At 36.0% G+C, this 27,159-nt stretch overlaps 1 protein-coding gene across 1 annotated transcript in view; it reads right to left on the bottom strand.

Moving 5' to 3' along the window:
• spz6 (Spaetzle domain-containing protein 6) overlaps positions 1-26,268 on the bottom strand; it is a 134,260-nt gene extending 107,992 nt beyond the window's left edge. The window contains exon 1 of the mRNA XM_069817027.1: positions 26,115-26,268. Within this exon, the coding sequence (XP_069673128.1) occupies positions 26,115-26,192 (78 nt within the window). The 5' untranslated portion in view covers positions 26,193-26,268. The remainder of the gene's footprint in view (positions 1-26,114) is intronic.
• Between the last annotated feature and the right edge of the window lie 891 nt (positions 26,269-27,159).

Raw genomic sequence — 27,159 nt, 5'->3', positions numbered from 1 at the left:
ACTTCTGGAGACTGCTTAGCAATGCAAACAACAGTAATCTGGACGAGCTTGCTATATTGCTAGCTACAGGAAACATGAGAATTAAAACAGATTTTAAGTGAAACTTTAAAGAACATTGAAAGAAAAAGATAAAAATAAAGAGTGGGCAGCCGAGTTGAGATTTCCGATATACAAACTGAAAGTTTTAAAAACAACGTGAGAAGAAAAGTAGCCTACTCGTACATACGTGCGAAGCGAATTGAACATTTTCTTCATGTAATAAGATAGAAGACTATGGAAGACTTCGATTAGACATGTGCAGTGAATAGACGAATGAAAGGATGAAGTTAATGAATTAATAAATTAATGTATAAACGAATCAGTGTTTTTAAATGCATGCAACTGTGGGATTCCTGAAGAAGAAACTGTCATTGCAGTTCTATTTCAACGGACTTACAAAGTTAAATTATAGGATAAGGATAAGAAAGTGATGATAATGATGGAAAATTTGTGAAATTACATAGTAAAAAAGGAAAATCCTCCGAGAAAACTCGGCCCAATATCATTTGTCCTCTAGCTTTGAAATTGGTCGTGCGTATTTGAAAAACTAATCTTAAGATCACTCGACCTACGAGTATATACGTTGCCGCGGGGTGTTCCGTTTTTATTGATGGAACATTATCCACAACCAAGCTAGAAATTAAAATTAAATATACTGGGTGAACCGTAAGTAATGTTATTAATTTTAGGGGGTTAGCTATTCTTTAAGATATTTCAAACAAAAAAGTTTAATACAATTTTTCTAGTTTTTGCATCCTTTTCGAAATAATCGTTGTTTTGTATGAAACATTTCAGATCTTGTTTTGAGAAAGCTACTGAATTAATTGCCAAAATTCTAAGTCAGTTTAAGAGAGCAGTGTATTATGATTATAAATTATTGAAAGAATTTTAGTTTTGTCCTTTAAATGTGTAGAAATTTTATCCCAACATATGTAACTTTTCGTTCTGCAAAGGAATTTTACAATGTTATATTTATTCGTATTAAATTTCTGCACATTTAAAGGACAAAAGTAAAATTCTTTCATTCATTTATTATCATTATATACACTTAAAGTAACTGAGAATTTTGGGAATTCGATCAATGGCTTCCCCAAAATAGGCTATGAACTATTTCATATAAAACAATTTTTATCTGGAAAAGGAAGCAAAATTGTATTAAACTTTTTTTGTTTGAAATGTCTCAAAGAAAGCCCGCATAAAATTAATGACATTACTTACGATTTAATCCCCTGATTGAGGTTCTGGCTGATATGTACATCTATTATCGGGCAGTACATCTCACTTGACTATATGTATCAGAGGAAAAACAAATTGTTTGTATGCATCTGAAGCCTGATTAGTGTAATATGTAGCTAATCGGCGATGTATACAATGGAGGGGGAAAGGAGCTGGCCACACTAACCCATTATTTTCTGGCCTTGTTGCCTCATAAATAGTGTCTTCTTGGTATCACTTGTGAGGTTCAAACCTGTCTTCGGACAGTTGACTAAACAACAACTTACGGTTCACTATGTATAACCAGATAACTGGAATGAGAGCCCAACGTTCTTAAAAGATTCTTAAAGTGTGTGCGGGAAGCAAATTCTAAGGATTCCGATTTTTATATTTTATTTTATAGTTAGGAATTATTTTCTGATTGAGGTTCTTCCTGATATGTACAGCATTAGACACAAAAATGACAGCTCTCCTTGGACGTGAATTTTCCTAAGTTTACTTCGGGCAGCGCCTGGTTCACACGACTAGGGAAAAAATGTTTATTTTGAACATAATTTACTCCTTGAATATATCTTGGTTCTAGATTATTCACAACATTTGACCATAAACCGACGGAATATACAACAAAAGAAGAAAACAAAGGAAAAGCAGTGCGGAGTCGTGCATAAGAAATTCCTTCACGTGTAACCCTAAGCTCTCACGGAATCAACCGAAGTCTTCCGAAGGAGACTTAGCGTATGACAGTCTGTCAATTTTTTTTTGTTTAAGACTTTACATATAGGCTATTATCAGGCAATGCATCTCACTTGACGGTATGTGTCAAAGAAACAACAATTATTGTTTGTATACATCTGAAGTCTGATTAACTATTCACCGATGTATGAAATGGAGCGGGAAAGAAACTGGCCACTCTACCACATTGTGTCCTGGCTTATTTATCTAATGAGTGGTGCCTTTTTGGTGTCACTTATGAGGTTCCAACCAGTCTTCGGACTGCAGGCTAAACAAAAAACTTAGGGAATACAACAAAATATAAGATCACGAATATATGAATCAGTAATAACAAGAAATTTCACCGATAATAATAATAATAATAATAATAATAATAATAATAATAGTAATAATAACAATAATAATAATATGAATTATTATTACTAGTAAACACTTAAAACGAAAAATAATATTCATCATTTATCACTTCTATTACAAAATACCGAAACAGACTAAATGCAGAAGGAGAAATTTGGTTACAACTTTCCATCATTAAACCAGATACAAGAAGAATTTGAAGGCTTACAAAACAAACACAATCATCGCAATATAAGCTTTCACATGTTAGTTGATTATTAAAATTAATAACACAATACATTTTATATCATATATATATATATATATATATATATATATATATATATGAATGTCTTTTTATTTTTTTAAGTTCTTAGAATAAGAATAAGGATAATAATAAGAACAGCCCATGAAATCCCAAGGGCTTCCTGTGTCCACTGTTGTAGGGCTAGCTCAATTACTCTCAATTATCAAGCCAATCCAATTGAGATTTTCGCCTGCTCTCCTCTCTTTCTCTGGTTAATTCCTACCTCTATGTTTGTGCTTTCGATTTTTATACTACATAAAGTACATTATATTATACACTTCCGGATGAGGAATTTAAAACAGGTCACCTGAATAGCATGGCCATTTGTAGTGATAGAAGACAAATCTTCAGACAAAAGTTGTTTGGCGTGAAGGAGGACATAATTGTGGTATAGATATTAGTTTGATAGGTGCAGGTGTAGATAAGATATTGTGCAGCGAGGTCATAATGTTCCTAAAGGAAGAAGAAGAAGTACTTAAAGGAAACTTGCCCTGACGCTGTTTTTGTTTACCATAAAATCCACTTGGGCACAGCGGGATTTCAACGCTGTAAGGCCAACCCTATTCCTTGACGCTGTCTTCGCTCCATATGTCTCTAGTTGTACATTGAAATGGGGTCAAGTGTGACAGATGGACAACTCGACACATTCATTGCGTGACGCTCCTCCCGATGGCCCCCCCCCCCCGGCCCTGCCGCACGCAAGTCGGATTCCATATTCCTGGCCGGCGCGACGTGTTACGGTGCTTGGAATAAACAATGACCAGCCGATAGGAAGCGCGGTCACGTGATTTACACCCACTCGCGTGACTAAAGTGCGTGTGACCTTGCCCGGGTTCGAAATTAATACAAATGTACAGCTATTTATTCGTATTTTTCTCAGAGTTCTTTTCCGGCTTCTGCCACCCACAGTATTTCAATAATACGGGGCCTTCTATACAATCTCATTTTGTAAAGCAGCGTTCCTCAACTGTTTGTACTGTATACAGCTATTGTAGTGTAACTTTGAGACTGAGCGGAGGCTACGTTTTTCGTTAAAATAAACTTCAGACAGATATTGGCTCATTGTTACGGGAATTCTATCACATGTTTAGGGTAGTGAAAGAGGTTGATGCTGCCTGAAAGAGCAAAACAAATCATAGTTGGAAAGGATGAGATATCATAAACTAGAATTAAAGGAAATAAATAGAAGAAACTGAGAAAAATATAAAAGAGAGAAAGATATGAAGGGAATTAGATGAAGTTGGGAGAAAGATCAGAAGGGAAGGACAAAAAATTGAAGAGAAGGGAGAAATATATGAAAGGAAGAGAGAAAGATATGAAGGGAAGAGAGAAAGATATGAAGGGAAGAGAGAAAAATATGAAGGGAAGAGAGAAAAATATGAAGGGAAGAGTGAAAGATTTGAAGGGAAGGCAGAAAGATATGAAGGGAAGAGAAAAGATATGAAGGGAAGAGGGAAATATATGAAGGGAAGAGAGAAAGATATGAAGGGAAGAGAGAAAGATATGAAGGGAAGAGAGAAAGATATGAAGGGAAGGCAGAAAGATATGAAGGGAAGAGGAAAGATATGAAGGGAAGAGGGAAAGATATGAAGGGAAGAGGGAAAGATTTGAAGGGAAGGCATGAAGATATAAAGGGAAGAGGAAAGATATGAAGGGAAGAGGGAAAGATTTGAAGGGAAGTGGGAAAGATATGAAGGAAAGATATAAAGGGAAGAGAGAAAGATATGAAGGGAAGAGTGGGAAAGAAATAAAAGGAAAAGAGGAATTAAGAGAAGAGAGGAAGATATGAAGGGAAGAGGGAAAGATATGAAGAGTGAAAAACATGAAGGAAAGAGAGAAGGATACGAAGGGAAGAGAGAAAGGTATGAAGGGAAGATTGAAAGATTAGAAGGGAAGGCAGGAAGATATGAAGGGAAGAGAAAAGATATGAAGGGAAGTGGGAAAGATATGAAGGGAAGAGAGAAAGATATGAAGGGAAGAGAGAAAGATATGAAGAGTGAAAAACATGAAGGAAAGAGAGAAGGATACGAAGGGAAGAGAGAAAGGTATGAAGGGAAGAGTGAAAGATTAGAATGGAAGGCAGGAAGATATGAAGGGAAGAGAAAAGATATGAAGGGAAGAGGGAAAGATCTGAAGGGAAGTGGGAAAGATATGAAGGGAAGAGAGAAAGATATGAAGGGAAGAGTGAAAGATTTGAAGGGAAGGCAGAAAGATATGAAGGGAAGAGGAAAGATATGAAGGAAAGAGGGAAAGATATGAAGGGAAGAGTGAAAGATTAGAAGGGAAGGCAGGAAGATATGAAGGGAAGAGAAAAGATATGAAGGGAAGAGGGAAAGATCTGAAGGGAAGTGGGAAAGATATGAAGGGAAGAGAGAAAGATATGAAGGGAAGGGAGAAAGATATGAAGAGTGAAAAACATGAAGGAAAGAGAGAAGGATACGAAGGGAAGAGAGAAAGGTATGAAGGGAAAAGTGAAAGATTAGAAGGGAAGGCAGGAAGATATGAAGGGAAGAAAAAAGATATGAAGGGAAGAGGGAAAGATCTGAAGGGAACTGGGAAAGATATGAAGGGAAGGGAGAAAGATATGAAGGGAAGAGAGAAAGATATGAAGAGTGAAAAACATGAAGGAAAGAGAGAAGGATACGAAGGGAAGAGAGAAAGGTATGAAGGGAAGAGTGAAAGATTAGAAGGGAAGGCAGGAAGATATGAAGGGAAGAAAAAAGATATGAAGGGAAGAGGGAAAGATCTGAAGGGAACTGGGAAAGATATGAAGGGAAGGGAGAAAGATATGAAGGGAAGAGAGAAAGATATGAAGAGTGAAAAACATGAAGGAAAGAGAGAAGGATACGAAGGGAAGAGAGAAAGGTGTGAAGGGAAGAGTGAAAGATTAGAATGGAAGGCAGGAAGATATGAAGGGAAGAGAAAAGATATGAAGGGAAGAGCGAAAGATTTGAAGGGAAGTGGGAAAGATTTGAAGGGAAGGGAGAAAGATATGAAGGGAAGAGAGAAAGATAAAAAGGGAAGAGGGAATGAAATGAAAGGAAAAGAGGAATGAAGGGAAGAGAGGAAGATATGAAGGGAAGAGAGGAAGATATGAAGGAAAGAGGGAAAGGTAAATGAAGGAAAGAGGGAAAGGTAAATGAAGGAAAGAGGGAAAGGTAAATGAAGGGAAGAGGGAAAGATAAATGAAGGGAAGAGGGAAAGATAAGTGAAGGAAGAGTGGATGAAATAAAGGGAACCGAGGAAGATATGAAGGAAAGAAGGAAAGATAAATGAGGAATAGAGCATGAAATAAAGGAAACAGAGGAAGATGTGAAGGGAAGAGAGAAAGATATGAAGGAAAGAGAAAAAGTAAATGAAGGGAAGAGGAAATGGTAAATGAAGAAAAGGAAGGACGATATGAAGTTAAGATAGGAAAATATGAAGGAAAAGAAGGAAGATATGAAGGGAAGATAGGAAAGTAAATGAAGGGAAGAGGAAAAGTTAAATGAAGAAAAGGGAGGAAGATATGAAGGTAAGATAGGAAAATATGAAGGAAAAGAAGGAAGATATGATGGGAAGAGGAATAGATATGAAGGGAAGAGGGAAAAATATGAAGGGAAGAGGGAAAGATATGTAGGGAAGAGAGAAAGATATGAAGAGTGAAAGGCGTGAAGGAAAGAGAGAAGGATATGAAGGGAAGAGAGAAAGATATGAAGGGAAGAGTAAGAGATATGAAGAAAGGGGAGAAAAATATGAAGGGAAGAGGGGAAAGATGCGAAGGAGAGAAGGAGTGATACAAAGGTATTTTGAAGAACAAGATACAACAATATGAAAGGGACAAACATGTGGAGAACAAGATAAAAAAATCTGAAGGGGATAATGAAAACAAATTGAACTGAGCCAGCAAGTTCCTTCGGTAATGCTAGATCTCTTACAAAATGATTGTGTTCAGACTCAGTAAATTGTTGAGAAATTTGAACTTCTATATCAAACTAAAATGTAATTCCTTTTCATCCAGATCTGAATCAAAATCACCAGTACAAAGAGTCGTTCGTTATTTTTGTTTAAAATCTAAAATTCACTTTCATATAATAATGTGGCTTACTTAGTTCATTAGAAAATATCAACAAAAGTTTTCTCATTTGTTTACTGAAGACTATCTTAAGACTCCATTAATATAATCATATTTTGGGTACGTTCTCCTATTCCCTGTTTCCTCACATTAACAGTCCTAGTACATGAAGTATCTCACCTGTTAAATAATTTTGTCGTACATTACTATTTTGTTCTTCTTATATCCTTCTTCAAAGGTCATAGTTTTAGTTCTTTTCCGATGAATAATATTATTTTAATTCTATCTTTTCTTTAATTAAGGGAATTACATAATGAATTGGAGGTCAGTATTGAGTTCTTAAAATGTAGGCCTATGTAAAAATGAAGTATGGAATTGTTTCAATATATAATTATAAGCTATAGGAAGTGTTACAAAAATATGGAATACCATTTTATTGTTTTCGTTTTGGAACCTATATGTTTTTTTTTTAATACTGAACTTAAAGTATTGTCCTATTTATTGCTGAAAGTCCCTGTGAATGGTACACCGGACTTAGAAGTTCTTAAGACATAAAATGTTTGAAAAAAATAATTTCCTCAAAATCTAACATATTTACTTCATAAAAATGGAGGTACAAATATGGAATGCTATTAAGTTACAAGATCAACAGAATTGTTAAGTCAAAATAGCATCTACTAAGAAAAGTACAGAACAAGCATTCAGCTTCTCCATTGGAAGTTTTCCTAACCGTAATACTGAATCCAGATGAATCGTTTCTCACGTGTTTTCTCGAACTTGTTTGATGGCTTTTTGAATTGCCTTTTCATTTCACTATTTTCTAAGTTTGTTGAAAGGTGAGATTTTCCCTCCTCCTACAGGTGCCAACATTAGTAACCAAGCAAAAAACCAGGGTAGGCCAATATACAAAGATGGAATACTAATAATACTAGTATTTCATATTTGTGACACACTGATGTTGTAAGTCATAAACTCAAAACATATAATTTAAAGCGAAATCAATTAGACATACATTGCTATAAACGTCGATTATGTCTCTTTAAAAATATATATCATTAATATTTCTAACAATGAGAAATAATAATGTACATTCAAGGAAAGAATTTACCGCCAAAATTTTCACTTTCCTTGAAAACTTAATAACGATAAACGTTTCAACAGTTCAGCGCATAACTGCAAACTAACACATTCCCACGAAAGAGAGTATCACTGTGTAGTAATTTGGAAGGCTTCCGCTAGAATACAACATGTCTCAGGTCGCATATCACACTACTTCATATTTGTACCCCTAATTTCACATTTATAACACTTCCTCTATATATATAACATATAGGCCTATAATTTTATTTATACAAAAATAATTACATAATTCACTTTCAAGTTCTACCTCGGTGCGGTGCGTCGGCCTGGGAGTGTAGTCGGTATAGCGCTGGCCTTCTGTGCTCGAGGTTGCGGGTTCGATCCCGGTTCAGGTTGATGGCATTTAAGTGTGCTTAAATGCCACAGGTTCATGTCAGTAGATTTACTGGCATGTAAAAGAACTCCTGCGGGACAACATTTCGGCACACCGGCGACGCTGATATAACCTCGGCAGTTGCGAGCGTCGTTAAATAAACCATAATTAAAATTTTTTATACATCGGTGCTATGATAATGAGTTCGAACTCAACGTGGACTTCTTAAATATGTGTTTAAATGTAACAAAAGAGAGAACCGTTATATAATCTTTTGTCTTCAAATTCTTTCCTGTCTAAGATTATCAATACGTGTCTACCATTATGTCAGAACGAATCACTCAGTGAATTACTAAAACTCAATGCAACTGTTAGAACAGCCTCGGAACTTCAAGTGATTAACCTTTTCTGGCTGGTGTGTTAATTTTATGTTCCAGGCGTAATCTCGATTCTGATGACACTGACCGAGTTAATCGATATTTTCCTCATTTTCGTGAAATTAGGTCACTGCTACATCGTTCACAGCAATTACTGGAAACAAGGCGATTTACATGGCACAGTACCAAACTAATTTTTAACAAACGCCGTCGTCGGCAGTAAAGGTCCGGTCAGAATAGACAATCAGATGTAATTAAGCACATAATATGAAGATCAGCAAAACTGCAAGACCGCGAACGGAATAGAACAATAATTCAGAGTTGTACAGGGACATCATTTTATTTTTACTAACATTTTTAATATTAACCTGGCTATACCTTTGGATTAATGGTTCAGAGCCGGAAACACCGTTTGCAACCCCCTTCCACGACTGGAGTTCAATGATACTGGCGTAAAATACAAACAAACCACTTTGCTAGGAATAGGAGGGAAGAAAAGTAGTTCATCCATTTACATAAACTAGGAGATATCATAATTTTGAATTTGATAGTTTTCATTAGGTTTTTGTTTAATCAAAATACAGAACAGTATTAACAATAAGTGTTTTTACTCACGAACTGAGTTATCCATGCGAACGTATTCATTATGCAGTGTATATTATACTGTGTATAGCACATTAGCGTACAATATAGAGAATGAAGTTAAATTGAAAAATAATCATAATATGGATATTTAAACACATTTTTGAAAATGGTGGCCGTTCATTTCGATACAGACCAGTTCTTTTGTGCATATTATCGCACTATAGACTGTTGCATCTAATTCCAATTACCAGTTTCGTCCTTCGTACTAGTAAATCATGTTGAAATAATTCTATAACTATTATATAAAAGAGTGCCTTACGTACTGTAAATTCAATCTTCACTTCTACCCGACCCGCACAGATAACATTACTCAGACATGCTATCTACTGTCCGTCCAAGTGGTTATGTCGCAGGATCGTAGAAAGGGGGGAAATCACGTGACAGTTAATTACTTTTATTTAAGTTATTTTAAACAGTTGCGGGTGAGGGAAATCGGGATGCGACGTAGGCAAACGGACTACAGTACCTATGTGAAAATATGATTCAATATTGAAAGCTCTTTCGTCACTGGAAAACGAGAACATATTTCTGGAACGTACTATACTCACTAACTCAAAACTGTTTGTGTTTACTACGATCTTAAGGCGACTTTGAATGTATACGCTTGGTTCTGTGAGGCGAACAGTTGGAAGTTCACTAGTAGAGGGGGTGGGAGTGAAGTACATTCAAAAACTCAGGTACAATAAAAATTGAAGTAAAAATAAAATGTCGTCCTTGTAGATTCGTAAGAGAAAACTAAATCTGAGTTTTAGCAATCGTACGTATTCCAATTTTGATACGGTTAGTGAAAATTTATAAAAAAAACGCATTAGATTAAACATTTATTATTTTTTTGTTTGACATTTTCCACTCTCCAACGATGTGCTTCTCATTTATTTATACCCTGTACACAGAGAGAGGTAGGATAAATGTAATGCAGTATATTTTCAATGGAACTGAGTTAGCGTATGCTTTTGCTACCATGTCTCGTATTTTATATTGGTGTCACATTGCGCAGCGGTTATGTATTTTTATTTAAAGGGAAAAATCAAAGATAAAATAAACTAATAACAGGACGTAAAAATATTAACGACATACTGAAGGGAAACATTAAATGCAGGAACGACAGCAAATATAATAACAGCGTTCTACATTGAGGACTTGGCAAGAGAATATTTCAGATAGCGCACTATATTTGAATGAGTATCTACAGGAAAGAGGTTAATTGTGTTCATTACCATGCTCCGACTTCCTTATTTATTGGGAAGAACTTTGTTGTTCATTTTGTAGGAAATCAGCAGCACCCAGCCGTTCTTGATTTTATGTGAAGAGAAATATCTTTTCTTTCTGAGAGAGAGACTTTGCCCTTAGCGCATCTCTCTACGGCGTGTGTTTTATAAATTTCAAGTAAAATAATATATCTCTCTCAATAGTGAGAAATATGTTAATTATAAGATATGTATTAATTGTATTATTCTTTCTTATTAACCAATATTTACGGACATAATTGTTTGTGGAGTAAATGGATTTCGAGATTAAAGCACATACACTTTTATAGTTCTCGTACAGAAAGGAAACTATTTTTCCTGTTCTGTTCGCCTATGTCTCTACCTATACGACTATCCGTCTATAATTAACATTTTATTGTATACTACTATACAGATTTTGTCCGAAGTAGTTCATCAACGTATAATAATGTAATGACATTTATTTTAGCCGCCACGGCGGTCAAGTGGTTAGAACACTGGACTCATAACACTGTGGACCTGGGTTTGATACCAGGCGTACCTCCGATTTATGAATTTTATTGAGCGAACTCGTGATCCAGGTAACACAGGGGTTTTCTTAGGGAGTTCCTGTTCCCCTGTGCCAACCCAACAAATCTCCATTACCTCACCTCACCTCACCTCACCTCACCTCACCTCACCTCACCTCACCTCACCTCACCTCACCTCACCTCACCTCACCTCACCTCACCTCACCTCACCTCACCTCACCTCACCTCACCTCACCTCACCTCACCTCACCTCACCTCACCTCACCTCTCTCGAGACCTCAGTCGCCCGTCCAATTCGTCCCAAAGGTGCTCAATGGGATTGAGATCAGAACTCTGTGCAGACCAGTCCAACCGGTGAACATTACTGTTTGCATACCATTGCATATTAGCCGCCGAAACATGGGGTCAACTTCCACTGTCCAACTGAGTGCCATGTTGCAAGAGGAATGGCGACGCATTCCAGTGGATATCTACACAAACTAGTGGAGAGCATGCCTGACAGGGTAGCTGGTGTTATAGCAACAAGAGGTGGTACCACGAGGTTCTAAAGGAGCAAAAACAGTGCCCAATTACTTTTTGGTAGATAGTGTAGTTGTAGCGTTAGTTCATATTTCGTAGTGGTGATGATTTTAATAATTTTAGTGATGATAATAGTATTCTAGACTGAATGAAATTAGTGATGGTGATAGTTGTAGTTATAGTGTTGGTGGTCTTAGTAATTGTAATGGTAGTGATAGTAGAAGTTGTTGTAGTAGTGAAGATCTTAGTAGTTGTAATGATGGTTGATATTTAGTTGTGGTGATAATTTTAATAATTTTAGTGGTAGTGATAGTAGTGTAGTGTGGGTGAAATTAGTAGTTAAAGTGTTGGTGATATTTTGTAATAATAATCGTAATGTGAGTAGTTGTGTTGTATCTATGCTAGTGATAGTAAATAGTAGCTGTAGTGTTGGTGGTGGTTGTAGTTTTAATGATGATTACTGTGTTAGTATTGATGGTAATGGTACTTGTAATAACATTGGTAGAGCAACAGTAATTGCAGTGGCCGCAATGGTAATAATATTAGAATGCAATACCCATTGCGGCTCTAGCTCTAATTCCGGGAATTCCTGTGATTGCAGAAGTACGGATGTTGTGATACATTTGCATGTGTTTGCAATACGTATGTTCTTATTCTGAAAGTTATAAAGTTTGAAGTGTTTAGAAATAGAGAAGTTTGTAAACGTGACCCATTAATTTAAATACTATACAGTGAAACATCCGCGAGTAGAAAAGGAAAATAAATTTCGCTCGCAAAGGTTTGGTTTGCCTTGCTACATAAACGTCTACCCACACAGAAACCATCATCTTAATGTAAATGTAACCAGGAATTGTCTTTTTAATGCAGCTGTAGAAGACATGGTAATTTCATAAAACAGTTACAACATAATAGTTGCCTTAGGAAATTGAAATTTCCACAGAAATAACATACTCCAACATTTAAGCGTCTGCTCTTGGTATCTAAGCTTCAGATTTTGACAAATGATATTTCTATTTCTAATTATTTACAGTCATTGTTCACAATGTGTTTTAAACTTAGTCCAAAATAAATATACATTAAAATTTACAAATTATCACACTCAGTATTAAAAAAATTCACTAATATTATGAACTCTCTATAGGTCTAACAAAATTTTTGTCTCATCTTCTCACCTACCTTGACAGGCTGGTCATCTGTCAGATAAATATTGCAACTGACTGTGTGATCTTCTATTTGAAGAAGAAAGATCATTTGACGCATAATAAAAAGTACAGCGTGATCACAAAGTCTTTACCTGATTATAAACATTTATTAGGTGTACTGAAAAACTACGCTGGATACAGGAATGCGGTTTTAGCAAATAATACCTCAACCTTCACAGTTTTCATGGATACACCTCAATATGTGCTCCATTTGCTGGCCGGAGAACGTCAGATGGAAACCCGATTTCATGCCATGTTTTCGCCAACATCTCAATTTTCCGGCCCCAAATCCGACTTTTCCGGAGATATGAAAAGTGTTCTCTAAGAAGACGCCTATACAGGATGAAAATAAAATAACCCTTCAAGTGTTCAGAGTGAATAGTTCATGTTGTATGTAACAAATAAGTGTAATACCATATTGGTGAAACATTAATAGTTTTCTAAAAAAAAAAAGGATGTTTTTTCCCCTAATGTTCAACACCCCCTTAATCAGTAACTATTAAGGGTAGGATCGTGATTTTTGTCCATATCGATAGAAAATCTAATAAAGAATGATTTATCTCTCTGACGTATTTAAATTTCGTGTAAATTTAATTTAAAAACCTCTAATTTCAAGCCACTAAACGATGCAAGCAGATTACAACGTCGTAGACAGAGAGGGAGGTGGAAAGTACTTCACGTAGGCAGACAGACCTGAGTTCGTCGATCTCTTACATTTGTATTTCAAATCCGACTGACCGACCTGACAGTATGTTTTCTGTGGTTTTACATAGTTACTTAAGAAAATGCTGGGTTAGAAGTTTCATTGCCACAGTCCATTTCCCTTCCTTTTCCCTGTATAAAAAGAATTTAGATTTCATATCATACCATTAATCTTCATCATCTCATTCCAAAGGCATGACTCATGTCTTCGTCCGTTTACGGGAGGTGTGTCCTCTCCGAAATAGTCTCTGGCTTCCATCCGCAATATCTCTGCCAAAATTCATTCCTTAAGTGCACTTCCAAGGGCGCTTCGACTCCTTAGAAGGGCTGTCGGAATAGATTCTGTGCTGCTTGGTTACCTTGGCGGAATGAACTTAGGGCGGGAGGATGTAGGGGGCCAATTGGGTGAGCGGGTGAGGGATCTCATGCGGCCGGTGGGCTGGTAAACCTTATCCTCATTTATCCCATAATTTAGGATGCAGAATAGGCCTCAGTTTGGCCCAACCCGCCCCTAGCCACCGTTCCCTAATCCATAAATATGTATTACGAGAAGAAAGAAGAGTGTGTTAGCGGCAATGTTGCCAGAGTGCTGAAACTTCCAACTTAATTTTCTAATTAACCATGCATTTAATCACAAAACGTAATATAGGTTTTCTATTCATTTAAGTGTACTGTAATGCCCTTTCAATCTGCAGGATTATTTCACTTCCATCCAGTATACATAATATGGTCAGAGGCAGATATTTATTGAGATTAATCTTATCAGTTGTGTTTTTTTAATATTGGTATCGGCGGAGATTGTTGGAGATTGATTTGCACTCTTGTCGGAGATTAATGGAAATTTTGAAAAATACAATTGTTTTGGAATTGGATTATTAACTCAGTATGAATATTACTTTCCAAATAATTAACATTAAAGGTTCATTGGATACTGGTAAAGGTGCTGTATGGCCAGTAGACAATATTTGTTGGATTGAGACTGTATTTAACACATATTCATTAAAAATGAAAAAAAAAAAAAAAAAAAAAAAAGCTTACAGCCTTCAAATTAACACTTTCAAATTATTAGTGAAATGTTGAATTCTCCGTCTTTTGAGTTGAGTAACATAATCAGAACACCTGGAATACCATGTAATGTAGGCTACTTGGATATATAACAAATTTAAGTAAGAAAAAAATCCGAAAAAACTCAGAGTATGAAATTCGCTATAAAACGACGCAATAGTAATAATTCGCGAATATGTTCATATTTCGCTATTAGAACTCTATTTCGCGGTTTGTTGCAATTGTTTTATCAGCATATTATTAATCAGAATCATTTAATTCGTAAAGATTAACAAAAATCTATTGTATATCTATTATGTCGTGATTTTCGCGATCTCCATAAATATCCTGCCCTGATAATGGTATTTTATAAAGTCTCAACGCTCTATTGGACAACGAGATTCTGAAATAGGAGGAAATGTTGGAATGTTGGTATTAGAAACTGTCAAAGTATCCCGAGAAAATCAGCCAAAAACTGTCTTTATCTATCACAATTTCTAATCGTAGTAGACGAATACTGAACTTGGTTCTCCAGCGTGGAAAGCCCCCCTTGGATACGCATCAGTTTAGTATTGAGGCTGTATTGAATTATGTTTTGCAATTGAACAGGTTCTGTGCACCTGTTCGCGGGCGGCAGATCAATGAAGGACCGCAACTAGCGATTCAAGTCCATATTAATTGGAGGCTCCTTCACTCCCGGTTCAATGTACTTACATAGAATTTTGGCAAAGTGCCAACTGGAACTGTATATGGGTGTGTACGTACAATTTTGTTCGACTGCGTTGTTTATAATCTTCAGAACATGTATCTGAAAAATGTTGAATGGGTTGGCCGAAAACTGCGAACTCATTCACATCGTTTTCTGCCAGCTTCCATATGGTGTTTTATATCCAGGAAGATCAGCCAGGGCGAGCCTTGTTAGTCCTGGATCTATTAGCAGCGCATGGAACGGGTTTATGACTGAATTCGGCAGTAAACATTCTCTTTTAAAACACCGCAGCTACAGAGAGAATGAAAAACTAAGTTGCCATAATGACCTCATTCGCATATCCATCTGCCGACCCGCAAAGAAAGAACTCAAAATGCATGAAGAGGCTTATACACAATTGTGTAAATTGTTATTTTGACCCACCTTTAACTGTACATAGAGAACGCCAGTTTTAATACTTCAAAACGTGAGTATAATTTCAGACAATTTTAACTGGAAACTACGGTGGATAAGGGTGTTGTAGGCCTAGTTGGTTATTTTAACGACATTATATAAACTACTAGATTATCAAGTTAAGTATTACGAAATAATAGTCGACCAACACTTACGTTGGGAAAAACATGTCCTTTTCTGTTACACTAGATTAAGAAAAATTATTCACTATTTTGTTATCCTATGAAGTTACTTGACTATCCATACTTAGAGACTGATTTACCTCGCATTAGTACAGGATACATTAAAATATGGTATTATAGAATGGGGTTGTGCTCTTAGTACCTCCCTCATGTCAATAACACTGCCACAGATACAGAAAAGAATAATGAAAATATGTCTTAATAAACCTCAGAACTGTTGTTTTCTGAATTTAAATATTTAATATCCATCAAATTTATAACAATGCCTTATTGAATTTTGTACATAAAAGCGAAATAGGCCTACACTGAATTAAATTCACATAAATATGAAACTAAAAGGTCCACGCCTGTGGAGTAACGGCTAGCGCGTCTGGCCGCGAAACCAGGTGGCCCGGGTTCGATTCCCGGTCGGGCAAGTTACCTGGTTGAGGTTTTTTTCCGGGGTTTTCCCTCAACCTAATGTGAGCAAATGCTGGGTAACTTTCGGTGCTGGACCCCGGACTCATTTCACCGGCATTATCACCTTCAACTCATTCAGACGCTAAATAACCGAATATGTTGATAAAGCGTCGCAAAATAACCTACTAAAATAAAAATAAAACTAAAACATGAGACAACATAATATGCTTGACAGAACCTGAATATACCACAACTGTAGCTTATAATAATAGTAGCAACTTCAGTCCATGGCTCTATAGTGAATAACAAGGTAACAGCTAATTTCCCAAAATTTGAACTTGCTAATGTTCTTTATTTTAAGAAATAAATTAAAAAGTTTTTCTTAAGATAGGAAATATGAAGTTTCAAGTATTGTAATATCTGTGTTATTCTTTTTCTATTATTACTTTTTATTATGTTAATTAATAGAATACTTTATCCTAAAATTTTGTGAAATGCCCCCAGAGCTCGACTAGGCCTATATAATCTTTCCTGTGGTGCTAGTGATTTTTTAAATGACTATTATACTTTGACTACGTCATACTACTTTTGACCAATAAAACGGTACGAAAGGACGTGTATCAACCAATCATGACTGTTTATCGCTACAATTTTGTCACCTCCCTAGCATTTGTTTGTTTTTATCACTTCCCTAGCATTTGTTTCTTTGTTTGCCAACATTTCAAACTGCAAATTCTTTATGGTACTATAAAACATGCTTTGCGATCGTCATTTGTTTACCGCATATATAGCCAACTGAAAATGACTCCGTTCAAACGTTTTGGTGAAGCTAACATTAGTGAAATAGAATTTTAGTAAGCCATTTAATACCCATGTTGGATCCGATAAGTTGTATTGAATTATCAAGTGTTTTTCACATAAGACCGTCATAAACTTATCTCATTTGATATAATAGTACACTATTTGATTTAATTATAAACGTTTTCGATTTAAAAAAAAAACCATCATTAGATCATCATTAACCCTTAAAATGAGCAGTTATTACATTATAAACAATGAAAGACAATGGGTTACATAAAGGTGAATCATGTTGAAAGTGTGAGATTATGCAAAATGAATAAATATCATAAAACATTAAATGTATATAGAAATTTAAAATTGTTAAAATATTAAAATCAAGCAGTGGGTCCAATATGAAAATTATGTGGTATAAGCAGCATGCGCCAGTGGGTCCGATAACAATTTTAAATTTGTATATACATTCAGCATGTTGGGAATAATTACATCAATGGCTTTCCCAAAACACGCTATGAAATATTTCATATAAAACTGTTTTTATCTGGAAAAGGAAGCAAAAAGGAGCAGAATCATACTAAACTCTTTTGTTTGAAATACAATAGAATCCCGATTGGCGTATTAACCGATTGTCTTTCTCTCGCTCTTTCCTTTTCTCTTTATTTTTTTTCTCTCTTTTTTTTAACGCAGAAGAAATATGAAGTACTGTATATTATGTTAGTACATTTTTTTCTAGAGTGTGTTATTAGAAATTTTTATCAATACTCAGTATGGTGTACTGTCCGAATGGCTGTACGTCTAACTTCTATGTGAAATGTCTTCCACGGCTGTGAAAAGAAAACGTGTTGTGCTTTGTTAGTATCGAAAAAAGTGTAGGCCTAATTAATAGTTTGGGAAAAGATAAATTATGGTTCATTTCGCATCAGAATACGAAATTGAAGTTAAAACTATACGCGATTTAATAAAAAAATAATAAATTTTATAAAGTATGTAAATCTATAAGATGAGATCTCAACTATTCCTATTTTTCCACAGACAGCCATTATAAAGTCTCCTTTACCCTTAAAACCCCGTCATTGACGACCAGACTTAAATTAGTGAACTTCTGATCCATTACATAACGTGTTAAAATAAAATGAAGGAAATTACGAAACTGTATCATGCATTTAATTTGTGAAAATATTTTATGGGTCGGATTAAACGATTTTTTACGATTAACCCTTCAGTCCACCCCTTTCATTACCACGCATAATAGAGGTTCTATTATATCTCAAAGAATAACCCCCTGAAATTAATGACATTACCTATGGTTCACTTTGTATAAGTGTTTGTGGATTGGAACTATAAATAAGTAATTCAGGATTAATACTATAACAAACGCAAGGGTGTTGAGGTAGTTGCTGAAATACCTGTGGCAAATAGCTAAAGTAAGAAGAAACACGATTTGAGTAATTTTGAATGGAGGGATGTGTCAAAATGACAGGAATTGTCGCTTCAGTACGCAGTCTTCTGGACGCACCTCCGGTACAGCCCACTGTCGTCACTGCAGTGTGTATGAAACGTTGCCTCATGTGATTGAAAGCTGTCCTCAAGGCGAGCCTCTATGAATTAAACGACACATCATTAGCTGCTGCTTTACATGTTAAAGGGTTCGGAACCCTCGAGGAGGTTTATTGCCTGGCCGACGGCGAAAGTGCAAGACGCATCGACATTATCGCTAACAATAAATCTAAAGACCGAGGAAGTAGGCTCAAACGATAACGTTTGATATTCGGGAGGTCCAGGTTCAAACCCCATGGTCGGCCAATCTGACAGGGGTTTTTATGGTTTCCCTTAGTCACAAAGGCAAATGCTGGATTGGAGATTTAAATACCATGAATCATCATCGCCTCAATCACCAATATTATAAACATAAACTTAATCCATTAATTCTGTTACACAGAAGATTAATAAAAATTTGTCTAACCAAAAATATGAATTATCCAACAAATTTAATTTATACAGATTTTAAAGTATTAACTATTGAAGAAATTAATAAATATAGTTTACTAACTAACTACCACAAAAATCAAATAAAACATAAATCTAATCGACATGAATATCATACTCGAAGACAAAAGTCTACTTTCCCATTAATTGAGCCTAAATGTCATACAAGTGCAACTCTTAAACATGGTGCTAGTTTCAGCCCAAGACTTTACAATAAAATTACGAACCATTTTCCAAATTTAAAATATTTAAAAAATGAAGCTTTTAAAAAAGAAATTTATAAAATTATTCATGATATATAATATTAAAAAATGTGTGTATTTTTATTACCTTTTATTTCTGTCGACTATATTTATGTTTTTATTGAATATCACTGGATTCTGTCCGATTGTCAATTAAAAATAAATGTGTTTTTTCTCTCTCTTTCTCTTTCTTGTTTTTGCTGTTGTGTGTTATTTATTGGTCTGAATTAAGTTACTTACTGTATTTAGTAAACTGTCCTTGTAAAGTTTATGTTATATTATTGACTAAGACCACACCGTACACGAGCCTGGCTCTTACGGTATGGCTAGGAACATTTTTGTTTTATAATTTTAATTAGTACGCACTAGCTAGCTAGTTAAAATAAATTAGTTAAATCTTTTCGACAGTACTATGAGCTGGGTGGAATCATACCTGCGTGGTCACCGACAATGCGTCTCTGACGGCAATCGATCTTCTTCTTGGCGATCCACAAAAAGGGGGATTCAACAGGGCTCAGTTCTCGCTCCGCTACTCTTTTCAATTTACGTAAATGACGTCTCAACGAATATAGTACATTGTCGCTACCATCTATATGCTGATGATCTCCAACTCTTATGTACATTTCCGACCTGATACATTAAATGATTCTATCCACAAATTAAACAGTAATCTCATTTCAGTCTCGGCATGGGCCAGCAGATTCAGACTTAGACTTAATACAGCTAGGACCCAGGCCATAATCATCGGAACCAAAAGACTGCTGAACACTTTGGACGATAGTCAAATTCCGGCCATTACGCTTAATAATATTGAAATTCCTTACTCACCTATCGTGAAAAATCTAGGAATATATTTTGATAACAAACTAAGTTGGAATTACCAAGTAAAGCACACTTGTAAAAAAATCTGCTCGTCTATTCACTCGTTAAGCCGGTTCAAGCATTTCTTTTCCGAGCCACTTAAACATACATTAGTTCAAACACTCATAATGCCGCACTTTGACTATTGTGACGTGTTATTCACTGACTTAAACACCGAATTCTCGAACAAAAGTACAACTTGTTCATAATGTGTGCAATGTCCGACGATGCAATCATATTTCACCATTTTTCGAATTTCAACGGTCGTAGAACTTTACATCGTTTTCTCTTCTATTTCAAATTATGCGCACCTCAACTCCAAGTTATTTGTAATCTCGTTTTGTGTACTTATGCTCCAATCATAACCTAAATAGTCAATATCAGATCAATGACATATTGAGTATATCTCATCACAACACTTTCCGATACTCTTCATCATTCGCCGTTTCAATTTCTCGCCATTGAAACTCCCTACCTCATACCTTAAGGGGCTACCAATGTTGAACTGCTCAGATAAGGTTCGCAGTTGGATCCGCCGGTCGTTCAAAATTTCCGCTTCAATGCCTGTGACATTCCGCTGGGTTGCAGCTGCTACCGGCCCCCGGAACTTGGCGAATCACAAAGTTCTCATGGCCGTCTGCGAAGAATGCGCAACACCTGGAGATGTTGCTATGTTCCATACAGTTTTCCCCGTACCCGCCACACATGTCCCTGTGAATTTTACTCTGCTTATGTCCCTTAGCTCACAAAAATCGCAAAACACTTCGCTGCTCTTCACAAGTTAACGACAGTAACATGCGCACCATCTTTGTTGCGTAGTTCTCGCTTCTCTCGCTAGAGCTGTATATGCAAAATAAATTGTGTCTGTAGTGAAAACTTCAAACTGTATCTCGGTGAAATGTCAACATCCCAGCCGCAGTACCAACGCAGAAAAAAATCATTGTGCGTTACTTTCCGATCCATTCTCGTAGTAGTAGTTGTTGTAGTAATAGTAGCAGCAGCAGTGGTAGTAGTAGTAGTAGTAGTAGTAGTAGTAGTAGTAGTAGTAGTAGTAGTAGTAGTAGTAGTAGTGGGAGTAGCAGTAGTGAGTAGTGATGGTATTAGCAGTAGTGGGAGTAGTGGTGGTAGTGGGAGTAGCAGTAGTGGTGGAGTAGTGGTGGTGGTGGTGGGAGTAGTAGTTGTAGTGGTGGTGGTAGTAGTAGTAGTAGTAGTAGTAGTAGTAGTAGTAGCAATGGGAGTAGCAGTAGTGAGTAGTGGTGGAAGTAGCAGTAGTGGGAGTAGTAGTTGTGGTGGTGGTGGTGGGAGTAGCAGTAGTGGTGGGATTAGTAGTAATAGTGGTAGTGGTAGTAGTAGTGGTGGTGGTGGTGGTGGCGGTGGTGAGGAGAGCAGCAATAATAATAATAATAATAATAATAATAATAATAATAATAATAAAAATTAACAGAGAAGGTGAGAACTTGGTAAGTACAGAGGATTTTGTTATGTGAAACTGCTTTGTTTTGTTAAGAGTCTTCTGTAAAAGAAAATCTCTCTCCGGATCCGCCTCTATGGAAAGGGGGACATTTTTCTTTATTTAAATCTTCTGTGCATTTTATAATAGAAGAGTTTATTTCCTACTTTTACTGTTGGATTACTGTCACCATCTATGTAACTCTATCCAACGAAAAAATAGTGGTGTAAACCATAGAACACCAGTAAATCGGTTCACATAATAACGTACAAGAGAATCACTGCCAATTGAAAGATGTCAAGACCACGTGCATGGATTTACATAACTTAATTCTTTCGTTAGACAGACTTTACATAACCTATTTATTCCTTTAATCTCTATAAATTCCCTTATGAATATTGCAGTTTTACTTACATTAGGATTTACAGTAACTTGAACACATAAAGAAATTTTAGAAAATAATATACATTCATTACAGGGATTATTATTGACAAACTTTCTGGGAATTTATTTTACTAATATACAAGCTTACAAATCAATTCCCAATCATGTTCATTCGCCTAATTGAAATTAATATTTCTCTTACTATTCCGGCAAATTAAACTTCTCGATAATAAGAACAGTTAGGAGCTGCTGATAGTAAAAAGCGAGAATTAAATTACCGATCAACGATATGAGAAAAATGGAATATTAATAATGAATTTCATTTATGACGCTATCTTGCATTTGGGATCTTGTCATCATAGCATCTTGTGGACACCAAACACGTTGACTCTATAGCTTACAGTTGCGACTAAACTAATGGAAGACGAATTAGACGAAATTGGATTTATGTCTTTCAGTGAAGTTGAATCGGAGCAACAGCTCAAAGACCTGTTGACTGGTGTATAAATACTTGGCCGGCGGGCCTCCTATGTGTGTGTGGACTAGTGTAAATAAAAGTCAGTTGCGCGGAGGATCTGTTTGTCCATATTTCAGACCACTTGCTTATTTCTCAGTCAGTTTACTCAGTGAAAAGGAGGTGTTTGTCTTTGTACGGCTTGCCCATTTCAGTCTGTTTGTCCACATCTCAGACCCTCCGTTCCTATTATCCTTTGTTTTGCCATCTTGCCTTTGTACGAATTCTGCCTTCCTGTGTACAGAATGATTTTCTGGGATGAAGTAATATAGTTCTTTCTTGCGGTCTTAGTCACAATTATTATCTTAATTTTATCATTGTCAAAATCGGATTGGAACCAGCGCGTGGAGTAGTGGTCTGCATGTTGGACTGCGAAACTAGGGACCCGGGTTCGAATTATGGTTGAGGTTTTTTATATGGTTTTCAAATAAGATTACTGGATTACTTTCAGTGGCGTTATCACCTTCATTTCACTCAATCGCTAGATAACATCGCAGTTGGTAAAGTATTGTAAAATAAACCAATTGTGAGGATTGTGATCGCTCATCAGACATTAATTACTGGAGAATTTTCTTTCTTATGTGGTCACCAAGCGCACGACTTTCACTTAAGACAACGCAGTACTAAAACTAGAACTGAGATCATAGGATTTGGTGACAGAAGACGTAAACAGCAGAAGGTATGCACACTTTTTAATGAAACCCGTTCAAGTGAACCACCTATTTTTATAAAGCGATACTAAAAATGTTCAGATGACATAGGAACTCACACAATAATGACAAGAATATTTTGTTTTCATAAAAATATTTCCTTCCAAAGATTTGATGTGACTTGAGATTTTTGTTCAAAACTTCACTCATTAATTTACTAAAGAGTATTATTTTTTTGATCCTACAGAATATATCTGTTATGGTAACAATTAATATCGGAGGAGAAAAATTCGCTCCGGCGCCGGGGACCTAACCCGGGTCTTTGGTTCTATATGCCAAGCGCTCTCACCATTGAGCTACGCCGAAGTCCAATCCACAGCAACTGTTCGAACTCCCCTCCTCCAGTGTTTTTCCCTTTGCGGCCTGACTCCAAGTTGGGCATGTATGTTGACATTTTATTAAGCGAACTGCCATTATACAAGGAGCGCACTCAGTTGAGTGACTTGGTGGCGGGGATTATTAATTAATAATTATTAATTACTGATTCGCTCATTAAAATTTAATAACACTTATGGGTTACTTTTAAAAAAATCTTGGCTACATGTAAAAGAGAACTGTAATAGTTCAATCGTGATTAATAAAGCTAAGTTCCAGAACGCTGGTTCAGTACTCAATATTCTACTTCTGATATGTATTATTATTTAATTTTTAATTTTATTATTATTATTGTTATTATTATTATTATTATTATTATTATTATTATTATTATTATTATTATTATTATTATTATTTGTCTTCATTGAAAGTTTTGAATTGATACTGGTTACTCATAAGCATTAAGCGTATAACTCTTTCGTTATTTGGTCATGTGACGGACAACTACCACATACGATATACAACAAATACAAGATAGAAAGACCCTTGTGGAGCATCCATGCTGGAAATCAACACTACGGAACGTTGAGCTGTAACCAGCAACGAATACAACCGGTGTCATATTATTATTATTATTATTATTATTATTATTATTATTATTATTATTATTATTATTAAAAAGTAAAGTTCAAAATAATATACGAGTGAAATGTTAAGAGAAGACAGCAAATTAAATAGAGAATTCTTACATTGAAACCATATGGAAAAAGGAAGCGTGGAAGACCACAACCTACATAGAATGAAGGCTTAAAGGAATTGTGACATTTGGAAAAAGAAGACTATTTGTCATTAGAACCATAGCAGAGAGTAATAAACATATGGTGTACCAATACGGAGTAAAGAAAAATTGTCTGGTCAAATTTTTTGGGGTGATAGATAAGAGGAACATTTATACTTCATATACAAGAAAGTAACCATAATTGAAGGGTTCAGAGCCATAGTGGGCCAAGCGCCATTTATTAAAAACAGAGAAAGCAAGGGTTAAAGTTAAGTGAATACCATAGTTTAATGAAGATTGACGTATCATTTAGTTTTAATGTATATACTTTATATTACTTGCTATATGTTTCCATTGAATTATGGTGATAACTTAATTTTAACCCTTGTTTTCTACGGTTTTAGTAAACGGCGCTTGGCCCACTATGGTTCTGAACCCTTCAATTGCTTGTTACGACATTACGCTAGACCACTAACGCGTTAAAGTCTGAAAAGAGAATGAATACTTTGTATTCATTTTATTGCACACCATGGTCACTAACTTTCGTCCAGAGCTATAAATTATGCATAAGAGATTACATAACGGGTTTTAAAATTCTGACATCTTGTGTTGACACTACTACTTCTGCAACATAATATCAGAATAAATATCTAAATACGATTACAGTTAGCCTACAGATGAATAAGTTATTAACCAGAATTTTCTTGATCCATGCTGCAGTCGATGTGTTTTATTTATCAGCTGTTAGATTTCGGAGACTTGAGCACCAGACCTATAAACCTTCGCAACGGACACCGCATCCAATCTAGTATATTCGGTGGAACTCTTTTCTTATGCTTTCAAAATATATAGGCCTACTTTTCTTTAAAGCCTTTTAACTTTATTTATTTAATTATATTTGAGGAGAAAAATTCGCTTCGGCGCCTGGGATCGAACCTGAGTCCTTGGTTCTACGTACCAAGCGCTCTGTCCACTGAGCTACGCTGAATTCAATCCACAGCACCGGATCGAACCCTCGTCCTTCAATGTTTCCCTTTGATCCCCGGCGCCGGAGCGAATTTTTCTCCTCAAATATTAATTGTCAATATTACAGATATATCATTCTGTAGGACAAACTAATAAATCTAAAATATTTATTTATTTTGCTTTTAGTGCATATAAATATCATGAGTAGAGTAATGAATAATGACATAAGAAGAAAATTATAAATATACGAGACAAATATCTAAATAAATGATTACATATACGAATTATTAATTCATGTAACTAGAATAAACAGTTCCAGATTAGCATCCCAATTTCGGAAGTGGAAATTCAGCTGTAAAATGATGTACAGGAAGACTACAAGTACTGAAGTGTTAAGTGACAAAATGTAGCAGTTACAAGACAAAAGTGCCTAAATTGCGAGGGATTATAATCATAATTATTATAAAAGTTCATCAGATTTAAACAACATACTTAAAGAGATAAGACACATGGGAAGGTCCAGAATGAGTTTGTCAGCGGTTCTATGTTCGGTGTCAGAGGAGATCAGATTAGGATTTATTATTTAGTATGTTTGCAGTATTTTACTCAACTTGTGTTTGTATGACTATGTACATTTTTTATTAGTGTTCTTCAAATATTTGTCTGTAAAATTGTATCAGCTTCTTTTGTTTCTGGCTAAGTGGAAGAGAAGACCTGATGGCCTTAACTTCGCCAGAATAAAATAAATATTATTATTATTATTTATTATTATTATTATTATTATTATTATTATTATTATTATTATTATTATTATTATTATTATTATTATTATGGCACTGCGATGACGACGACGAAAACGTCCTCTTATTGGAAGGAATACAAGTCTTAATATCGCAGTGCCAATGAAGGCCACGAATTTTGTACTCTACGAAAGTTGCAGTAGAACGTATTCCTTCTTATGAAGTTACATTGTGGCAGTGTCTTACCGTAACTGTATTGAAATCGATGAACGTGGCGGAGAATTTCCTGCTCCCGGACACTGCGTGCTTGGCGTAGATCCCCATGGCACTGAACACTACAAGGCGACACGGATCCGGCGCGTTCCTGGATCGCACTGGGAAGCCAGCAGGTACCGCTCAGTCAGTCCACGGCGGACTGGATCGAGGCCACCGGCCGAGTTCATCGCGTACTTACCTGATCATTGGGTGCTTCCTTCTTGTGCCCGCAGTGAAATCTCTAACAGCTAGCGAGCGAGGGCGGAAACATCGAACCCCATCATTATCATATTCACCACCATTATCGTTGTCGTAGACCCTCCTGACGTCCACCACTGTGGAGTAACGGTTAGCACGTCTGACGTAAAACAATCGGGTTCAAATCCTGGTTGGGGCAAGTTACCTTCTTGAGGTTTTGCCCGAGGTTTTCCCTCAACTAATTGAAGCAGAATTACTGGGTGATTTTCGGCGGTGAACCTCGGATTCATTTCGTCATCATAATTACACTTCCCCTCTTTCATCTTCATCCCCGTTTCTTCTCTAGGTTTCGAACTTGCCTCGATGTAGAGTCGTCTGCCGGCCGTCACTGAAATTATATATTATTATAATTATCTCTTAAATCCAATGCCCGGGTCTTCTGACCGTACATGCTTTGTACCTAAAACAAGTCCTACTTTGTAAGCTTCACCCCCCCCCCCTCATCTACAGTTAGATCCAACCACTCTCCAAAAGAACACACAGATTAAAATAAAAATGACACAAACAAAAAACATTATATAATATATCCTAATCTAAACAGGCATAAAAATATATAATTGAGCATCCCTTCGTTAGTTCGCATCACACGCTTCAACAGCTGGAATTCTAATCTGTCTCGCCTTCAAGAGGAACAATCCAGTTTTTTGTTCCCATTGTCTATTCCCCATGAGGTCAAGACATCCTATTCTGACTTAGCATCGAGGGTGGTAGATATTTTTTCCAAATATTTTCCAATTCGACACACTGTAATAAAATATGTGTCGAGGAGTCCTTTTCT

The sequence above is a fragment of the Periplaneta americana genome, chromosome 17 (assembly GCF_040183065.1).
Source record: "Periplaneta americana isolate PAMFEO1 chromosome 17, P.americana_PAMFEO1_priV1, whole genome shotgun sequence".
Classification (NCBI taxonomy): domain Eukaryota; kingdom Metazoa; phylum Arthropoda; class Insecta; order Blattodea; family Blattidae; genus Periplaneta; species Periplaneta americana.
This window is presented reverse-complemented; position numbering and strand designations above follow the sequence as displayed.